Here is a 9,658-nt window from a genome sequence, read left to right as displayed (position 1 = left end):
AATATTATCATTTTGATGGCCTGCATTTGGAGCAGCATGTATATGCTCGGATGAATGGGAATGGATGAGCTGGGCTGAGAGTCTAACTGCCATTTCAGCACTTTACCCACGCATAACGAATTGTGCGAATGGGACGTGGAATGCAGACACCTGCGAATTATTATTTATACTTCAATGGCACTGAAAATGCATCCAACTGTAAACGCGAGTCGAGGGCTTCTAGGAACATGCTCACTTAGAGTCGCCCAAAATGCACGAGTCCCGACTACCGACTCCCGATCCTCGACGACCAGGGAAGCCAGCGATTCACTTTTCTATGTGGGCAGAAAGGTCCAAATGTCGTGCTTGTTTCCCCAACTTTTCCCAGCGACTCGACGTCTTCCCGTCTTCATTATGGAGGATGGAGCATGGAGCATGGAGTATGCAGTATGGAGCATGGAGTGCACAGCACATGGAGTGCATAGTGTGGTGATGGCGCTGGTGATGGGGTACACCTGTACGAAGACCCAGCAGCTGTATAAGTATCGTTAGGCACAGCGGCTGTGTGAATGTGAATCATGCAAATAAATGCACCCTCAGCAGAACAGGAAACAGGCTTCGTGCAGATTTGTATCTTTATCTGCTGGAGGAGCGCTCTCGCATACGGGAAAGTGACTCCTGTCCAAGTCCAAACGTCTGCCCGTCACTCTGGACTCGGTCGGCTGGCTGGGCTGGCTGGGCTGGCTCCTCCAGGCGAGTGGATTCCTCTCCTCTCAATTAATTTACTTAGCAATGCGCCTTCAACGACACTAACTTGAGTGGTGGCAGCACTTGGGAGCGCCACAAGATTTCAGATCGCTGGCGGTACTTAACGCCGTAGCTGTAGTTGTTTTCAGGCATAATCTGGAAAGATTCTTAATTAAGGCATGCATGCAAGGCGAAGGCGATAAAAATGAATGTACGTTAGATTTGTAATGATGGTGCCGTGGTTATTTCTCCTCGCTCAATTAGAGATTCCCCAGTGTCGATTGTGCTCCGTCAGCACACGAAATAATTGGATGTGTTCTGCTCGCCAATGGCACACCATACACACCATACAGCATAGCAGTAGCATTCGTGCCGGGAATTGATCACATATGCAGAAATTAAAATGCATCACGTTCGAAGGATGCATAAGACTCTTTTTTCTGGCTGAGCATTATTGTCTGAAATCGGCGTGGTCTCCTCTTTATGGCCAAAACACACAGCATCGCACAGTTGATGGTGCAGGAAAAGCACATAATGTCGCCTGAGGCAACTGGTTGGTTGGTTGTTTCCGTGCAGCAACGAGTGAAGGCCATTCTGCGGAATTATTGGGTTGCCCCAATTTAATTTCCATTCAGTGGCGAGTCATTTGCTTAGATTGGTCGTATATGCAACCCCATATGCGTGTTTTTTATTTTTACAATAGGAAAACATGTACTTACACTACTACTATATGAATTGATACAATTTGCATACTATATCCGATTCAAGTATAAATAAAATAATCAAGTAAAGTTATTAAAACGTCGGCACTGGACTTACGCCGACGAATTTACGTCAACCGAATTTACTATTTACAGCAGACTCCGCATGGCCGTTCTGATTGCAGCTCTGACTTAAGCGTTTCAGTTTCGGAATCGCAACCGACTGACTCGAATGACGTGTAGTATGGCAACATTAGGGCTATGATTCCGAGTAGATGGTGCAGCGCTTGTTCTTGCCCACGGAGGCCAGCAGGTTGTTGTTGGGACTCCAACTGACCGCGTTTACGGCGGTGCTGTGAAATTGAAGCAGGGAATGCATTCATGGATTAATCGCAATCAATCGTAAAGGCAGAAAGGATCGGGCATGGCCATAATGAAGTACATTCTCCGAACCTTCCTAAACTGTTTTTACTACCCACCTGTGACCCTTGAGTGTGGCTTCTAGGAAGCCATTCACATTCCAAATGTATATAGCGCCATCCGCCGATCCGCAAGCAATCTTCAAGCCGCTCGAGTTGAATGAAGCCCGAGCAAAATCACAGCTGATTTTAAAGTGTTCGTTTCTATACGCAAGGAGTTGCAAAAGGGTAAGAGTATAAAGTTAGGGTATATGCCGGACTCAATTTACAGGCGCGCACTTACGTAAACGTGGATATAACTTGGTTCTTGCGTAAATCTAACAATTTAATAGTATCGTCTCTTACAGAGCATATGAGGTAATTGCAATCTGTGGAATTAACATGTTGTAGTAGGGATTAGGATGGCAGCTGGCAGCTGGCAAGCACTCGCCTTTTGACAAATCCAGGGAGGTGATCTTGGCCGGCATCAAGACGTCGTCCGCCTGCTTCTCCGTGCGTATGTCCCAGAACCGGATCTTCTTATCGTAGTGCCCGCTGATTATCGTTGATCCGAGGCTGTCGGTGGTGACGAGATCATTGCAACTGGAGCCGGCGAACTTCGTCTCTATGCAGGCGATGCTGCGCAGATCCCATATCTTCAGCGTGCGATCGTGGCTTCCGGTCACCACTTTGATGGGCTCCTGGACGTATTTGGCGGCCATTACCTTGCCACTGTGACCCGTCAGCGTGTGCTTCAAAGTGTGAGAGGCGAGACAAACAGTTAGTGCAGAGTTACGTTATAGGGCATCTTATAGCGATCTTAACCCAGCATCTGGCAGGTAGCGAAAGAACAATACCAACACCTTTTGTGGCATCCCACATGTGCCCTCTCCACCTGGAAAACCGGCTAATTAGCCGGGCCAAGTATCTTTCACTAGAACGGCGTGCAATTAAAATGTGTCCGCTGACATTAAAGAGGCTACAGACATTTAATTACGGCGTTATAAACCAGGATCTTAAAACTACTCGCCTAACTGCCGCGGAAAATCCATTGACATAGGTCGCATGGTGGGACATATTTCGAAGTGCTACTCCGTCATCTTGGAGTGCTTGTCAGCACATAGCCCACCGTCCATGGCCCAGAGCCACCTGACACCCGTGTCATTGACACTCCGGAGCGCTGATTCTCGCCTTATTTATCTGTGGACCAAGATGCCTAATGGTGGAAACGAGAAACGAGATAAGATAAAAAAGACTTCCTGCGTATCAGCGAAATTGTTGATTTATGACCTTCGGAGGAAGCGGTTGCAGCTACATAAATCTGCTGTCTTAAATACTAAGCAGCTGAGGAGGCAACTATAAATGCCAGCAGCTGGCAGACAATAGCTGCGCAGATCTTTGCAGTCATTTAAGGGCAACCACTGAAACTATTAAACAAATAATAAAAGTACTAATTGCAAAATAAAAGCCGTTCCAAGGCGCTGCCCTTATAGGAGTAGTCGCCCTTTCTCTTAGCTCGGCGCAAAGAGCCTACGAGTCCGATTCCCGACCGGCAACCGGTCAAGTCGAACGGTCAATGTACGCGCAGTGTGGCTTGGAGCGCGGAGCACTGCCTCCGCCTCGCAGCGGCGGTCGGTGGCGGTGGCTCAAACATGTTTGACCGGAGCTGCTCCGGCCAAGGAGTGGAGAGTTTGAGAGCGAAGAATCGGTGGGAAGAGCGTCTTCGGCGGGAAGAAAGAGCCCAGTCGAGCTCAGCCGGTTTGCAGCTAATAACATGGATTGAAACGTTCTCTTAAAACGTCTTATTTGAGCCAGGCTGCAAGGCGGCCAGCGGTTGATTTGGCTTCGAAAACGTGTTGGCCACAAACCGGTGAGTTTGAAACCAAACTGCAAGCCACTCCGCGTTTTATCGGAATGCTAGCGTGGTGGCAAAGGTGGAAATGTCCTCTTTTCCAAGCCATAAATTAGCAAAACATTTCTAATAGATGACTTATTGCCGTGGTTGATCACTACAACACCTGTGAGCAGCTGCCCGACCGATTGATTCAATTGGATTAATGTCCAATCAAATTAAGCCGCCTAAGCCCCAAACTGATTGCTGTCTGCCCCAAATTCGTTGCAAATCTCGCATTTTAAGATGAAAATACAGCCGCTTAATATAAATAAATATTGTTTCCGAGTTCGAAACGTTTTGAATACATCTGGGGCTATACTGTTTATAAGGCAAACCGATCGATGTAAACAAGCGATCAAATTATTTTGGCCAAAATATGGGCAAGCCATTCAGACTTATGACTGATTGAGTTAGGCAGCTAATCGCTTGGCATCTTTCAGCAGCAGGTGTGAAGCACTGATTAATGGAAAATCGCCCGCATAAACTTCCGGCGATTACGGTGTGTGAATCGTAAAAAGTGGCTCATATTAATGATTACAACTCGGCGGCCATCAGTTGGCCGTTTCAGTTCGATCGCATTGTGGCCAGAGGCCGTACAAGTCAGTGTGCTCATTTTAATGCTGCAGATCGGCGGCGCTATTCTTCAGTTACAGTTTCCAGTTGTGCGCAAAAGAACCGTTTAAATGTCAATCCAGAAATACCAGTTAGAAGAGAAGAGTCGGTGTATCTCGCGGATGTGGATGGGGATTGGGTTGGGTTGGGGGTTCAGGTCGGGGATCGGGATGCAGCTGGAGCTGGCGGAGCAAAGCAGGAAGAACCGCACTTGTATGTTCATTCGCATGTTGACGATGTGCAGCATAAATGGATGAAGTTGCGGATCTGGCCTGACCAGGCGAGAGATGAACCTTGGGGTAGGAAAGATTATTCTACGGCAATTCAGGCCAACTGCCAATGGCCAGTTTCCCCTGGTGGCATTCAAAGACGACTTTTATTTATGACCGCCAATTGAAATCGATTCGTTCGATAAACGCACTTAAATGTTGCAATATGGGTAGCCAGAAGTGGGTAGACCACTTTACTACTCGTATACTTTTCTTTAAGCTTCAATTAACAATCGTTTATAATTCTAAGTTCACTCAATAAAAATGCTCTCCTCTCTAAGTATGGCATGCATTTACCATTAAATTTCTACGAAATCTTGCCCAGGCATGAAACCATTTCTCCAATCCTTCCCGAGATGAACCTCACGGGTCCATGGTACACATATCATAGTTAAAGTGCTTTATTTACTATATCAGTAAACACTTTTGTTTGCCATCAGCGTCTCTGTAATGTTTACTTGTTTGCCTTTCGCCTTTTTCCGAGTTAGAAAGCGGCAAACATGCAAAATTTATTTATAAACATTGACATTGCTATGAATGTGTGGTATATGTATGTACGTTCCAACTTGAGTAAACAAAGGCGAAACGAGAATCATCGCGAGGGCTGAAAATTCTTTATAAATCAAGGCATCAAAGAAGTCGGTTTTTTAATCTGCTTAGCGCGGCCAGAGAAAAGGAAAGTATTGTTCTGGCCATTCTGGTGCGCACTCATTGCGGCAATTTGTTGAGCAGGAACGAATTGCTTCTTTAAAATTACTATCCTCCATGTTTATTGTATACAACTTAAATAGTGAATGCCTCATGGAGAGGAATGGGGTAGCCGAGTGAGTTAGTACAAAAGTGCAGCCTGTAATCGCGTCCAGAAATCGCACACTTTGTTATCATTGAAAATATCTGGCGTCTAGACAAGATGACGACACTGGAAAGTGTTTTTCCTCGTATATGTTTTCATAAAATGCGTTTTGGTTTTGTTTGCACCGAGCAAGTGTCGGGAAGTTAGTATATTCTTTTGCTACTTAAATTGGAGCGTTTAAATAAGGGTTACACTCACTCTTAAGCGATTGTCCATTACTGTCCATACTCTGGCTCCATAGTCATTGGAGGTGCCCAAGATGTAGGCGCCTGTTGAATCGAAATCGACGGAGTTAATCCCAGCACTGCTTCCGCTTAGAACTGCACGTGGTTCAGTGGAATCTAAAAGGGCACAATGCGAAGTTATATGCGTGTAAATCAAAATAGTGTGATTAAGTATAGGTGTAATAAACAATGTGCGACTGCGGACTCACTTTTGCCAATATCCCAAAGTTTGACTTTGCGATCAGCGCCACCGGTGGCCACCATGCGCTCCACGGGACTCCAGCGCACCGCGTGCGACTCGTTCTCGTGTGCCTCGAACTTCATGAGGATCTTGGTGGGATTGGCCTGACCCAGGTAGCCGGTGGCCTTCAGGGTGTCGATGGAAGCCCGGGAGCTCTCGGCTATCTCGCCTGCTGTAAAACGAGCGCTAATATATTCATTATCATCGAGACCTATGGCTTCCATGGCGCCATTTATCGCGGCCTCGTCGAAATCCTCGTCGCCGATGAGGCCGCCAACGTACTGGGCGGGACTGGAGTTGCGCTGCAAGGATGCGGCGCCGGGCGAGGAGGCGGTGTTGCTGGACGAGCTGGGCTCACGGACCGCGTCTTCTAGGTCACGTTTCAGTTTAGCCGAACGTTTCCTGAAAATTGACGGCAGTCTTTTTCTAGATATGTTCAAAAACGGTTATACATTTATATTAAACCAAATAAAAGGAGCAAATCAGAATGAGTGACACAGTCGATTATATTCGTCTAAATGGTCCGTTCTACTCCTTGGCGACTTGTTAAGTTGTTAGTAAAACATATGTATTCAATGTCAATATTTATTACATGCACTTGTGTAGTTTCCGTAAACCTTTGCGATTTGGTAGTTCCCGTGCTCCGCATTTTTCGGTTAACTTGCTTGCATGACGTTGGATGGGTGGGCAATAAGTGGTTTATTAACACAACTGGGTGGTCAGCGGTCGGGTGGATGGGCACTGCAATCTCTAATCGGGTATTAAGATAATAGCCTAGTATACATGCCCTAAAACTCAACGAAGCTACGAAGGATTGGGCGTTCCCTGATCAATTGGATATTCTGTTTTTTACGGTATCAATGGCATTGCGGTTTGGTTACTCTTTCTTGCTACTAAGTAATTTATTAGTAGGTCACTTCAAGCAAATAGTACATGATATTTATTAAAATAATCCTCTTCTGTTTTATGAGCCATGTGAAATATTAGATTGAAAAGCTGCCTAATCCATAGGTGTTCTGTTTATTTTGTGTGTATAAGTCAATAGTTTACATGGAATTTTTATCACTCTTTTATAAGCATTAGATAAGCTTCGCGATTAACCATTTTATGTGTATCTGCGTACCTATCTTGTTACGAAAATGCATTTATATACATATACATTAATGATCGAAGAGATAAGTAATATTAAACGTTATGTTTTCCATGAAAATAGGGTCACAATGGTATTATTTTGGAGGGTACGCACCTTATTATGCTCTCGTTTTCCTCGTTCAACTTGTCGGCATCCTTTGACTTGTATTGCATGAGTCGCTCCAGTAGACGCCGATTTTCATCCTGTGAATCGCAAGAGAACGAAAAGCTTTTTAGTAGACGCTTTTTCATATTTGGGATATATGCAAATCTTTGGCGCCGTCGTGCTGTTTTCCGCGTTGAACGCTAATATGCTACTGGATCGAAATCCGAAAGATAGCAAGCTTTTCCCGCCTGTAGACGAGGCATAGCGATTCGAGCCATCTGCAACGTATTTATCGAAGCAACCAAATACCGTAGAAATTGATTTGCTCAATGGGACTCGGAAACCTCGAATAAGTACCAATAAAATTATATTTTAAACGCTATTTTGAATAAACAGTTCTGGGGATTTAATTAGCGATCGATGAGTAACCAGCAGTTGATCATCAAATAATCCTCTTTGGGATTTGTCTATCATTGTGCTATAAGTGCTTTTAAATGGCTGATAAACGAGAATTAATGGCCTCATATTTTGACAACTTTTGAATGGCAAAACAAAAAAGAAGTGGATAAACTTTTGAAAGCGAGCCCGTCAGTTTATTGGGTCACTGACTTAAGTGGGAATATTTCAACTTACAAACAATTTAATTAAAAATTCACTATTCCAATTTAGCATATAAGTAGAATTTACTGTGTGTACTATTCTTAGACATACAAAACAAAGCCATGCTGATTCAATAGGAATAAATAGTAAATAACCTGGACCACTTACTTGTACTCCTCTCAGCTTTTCCTCGAGGGAGCTAAATGCCAATTGAAGCGCTGTATGTTCATCCAACATGGTGTTGTTCAGTTTCTTGAGTTCCTCCAAACTCGAGTGAAGTAGCTGCACTTCCGCGCGCAATCGGTTGTTGTTCGTTTGCTGTTCGACGAGGCTAAAATAAATAGTTATATTAGAATTTGATTTGCAATCTCGCCGAGATTAAGGTATAATCTCCAAATAATTAGTCATTCACTCTGCTGTAGACTCTTAATTGAATTTAGAAATCAAGAAATTAGAGAAATCAACCAAACAAATGGTTTTTAAGTCACAAAAGGGTTTTTCTTTTTGGTGATTCGAAATGCGGAACACCCTAGACAGCTACCTGTGTTCCTTCTCGGAAATGATGATCCTCTGTTGCTCGACCTTCTGGTTGAGGTCCACGATCATCTGGGAGTTCTCGCCCTTGCGCTTGTGCAGCTCGGTGAGCTCCTCCTGCTGGCTGAGCAGCTTTTTTTCGAGGGTGGCGATGGCCACGTTGGAGCCGGTGCCACCTGTTGACACCGCACTGCGGAGCTGCTCGTTTTCGACGGAGATCTTCAGGTTGTCCGCCTTGAGCTGTGCCACATGGTCAATCAGTCGGTTGTCTGCAAGAGATGCGGGCAATTAATGCGTGTGACCATGAAGTTCGTAGACTTTTTGGATCGGAGGTTAACTGGTGCGTAGCGGGGCCAAGTGGTACTCCGCTGGCGACCCAGATGCTTACTTTGCTCGATGATCTCCTTGAAGTCGCGCTCCTTGCGATTCCGCTCGCGTAAACGCCGCACGACGTGCGCTCGCCACACTTGCTCCTCCGTAGACATGTTTTTATTGTGTTTCTGCCCGGAATTTCTGGGTGTTCCGTACTGGGGACTCCGGACTCTTGGCTTGGGTTCTCCTTGCTTGCAGGATTCGTGGCGACACCTTGGCGTGGTCGCCTGTTCGCATCGCAGGGGGCGTGGCACGGGCGCTATAAGGCGGCTGCGCTTATTCGCATAATTGTTTTTAACCAAATATGATTATTGTTGTTCAGCTGTTCATATTAGTGATGTCACTGCACGTCGATGCATCGATGTGTTTTTTTCGCGATACTTATCGATGGTACATCGGCTTTGAATAACAATGATTTTAAGCACAAAACACCTCAACAGAAATGCACGTTATAAGTTGATATATAATAAATAAATATTTGTATTTGCCTGAGGTCCATTACTTTTGATATTAAATCAGATTTTTCAACTTTTTTATTAAAATGTTACAGAGGAACCCGGTTCACGCGTTATTAAACAAAGTAACCGGTTTCCGTTGAAAGCTTCGAACGAATTTATCAATAAGTTGAATTTGAAACCATCGATGAGTATCGATAATCGCTGCATCACTAGCTTGAAAATCGTAGAAGTGTTACCAGTTGGTCAATTTATGTATTTCCCCTAAATTGTATGGAAGTGATACACCCAAATAACGTGTGGAATATACCATTTGAGCGAGCCTGATTATTTTACTATCATCGAGTTCATATTAGTCATTATTATTATTGTTCCCCTATAAAAAGAGAGAAATAGCAAGTGTAGCTTCATCATCAAAAAACAATTTCAGTTTTTAAAATCAATGAAAGTAGTTTAATAGCAAACTAATAAAGTTTAAATGCAAATATCTTTTTTTATTTTGACTTCATCGATTAATTGGGCGCCAAAAAACGAATGGCTAG

At 44.4% G+C, this 9,658-nt stretch overlaps 1 protein-coding gene across 2 annotated transcripts; it reads right to left on the bottom strand.

Annotated features, from left to right (window-relative positions):
• Positions 1 to 1,376: 1,376 nt before the first annotated feature.
• Positions 1,377 to 9,058, bottom strand: LOC6554466 (autophagy-related protein 16). Of its 2 annotated transcripts, none has more exons than XM_015153703.2 (10): positions 8,678 to 9,058; positions 8,297 to 8,558; positions 7,924 to 8,086; positions 7,165 to 7,253; positions 5,887 to 6,344; positions 5,652 to 5,794; positions 2,277 to 2,577; positions 2,130 to 2,214; positions 1,907 to 2,050; positions 1,377 to 1,780 (listed from the first exon to the last, which is right to left on the bottom strand). In XM_015153703.2, the coding sequence occupies exons 1-10, from the start codon at positions 8,772 to 8,774 to the stop codon at positions 1,687 to 1,689; spliced, it is 1,836 nt and encodes a 611-aa protein (XP_015009189.1). In that variant the 5' UTR covers positions 8,775 to 9,058; the 3' UTR covers positions 1,377 to 1,686. The 2 variants fall into 2 exon arrangements, with proteins under 2 accessions (XP_015009189.1, XP_001981302.1); XM_001981266.3 differs by having other exon boundaries at positions 5,887 to 6,320.
• Positions 9,059 to 9,658: the final 600 nt, after the last annotated feature.

This window comes from Drosophila erecta, unplaced genomic scaffold (genome assembly GCF_003286155.1).
Source record: "Drosophila erecta strain 14021-0224.00,06,07 unplaced genomic scaffold, DereRS2 tig00000000-arrow-pilon, whole genome shotgun sequence".
NCBI classification, from domain to species: Eukaryota; Metazoa; Arthropoda; class Insecta; order Diptera; family Drosophilidae; genus Drosophila; species Drosophila erecta.
The sequence above is the reverse complement of the archived record's forward strand: the minus strand, read 5'-3'. Positions and strand labels throughout refer to the sequence as shown.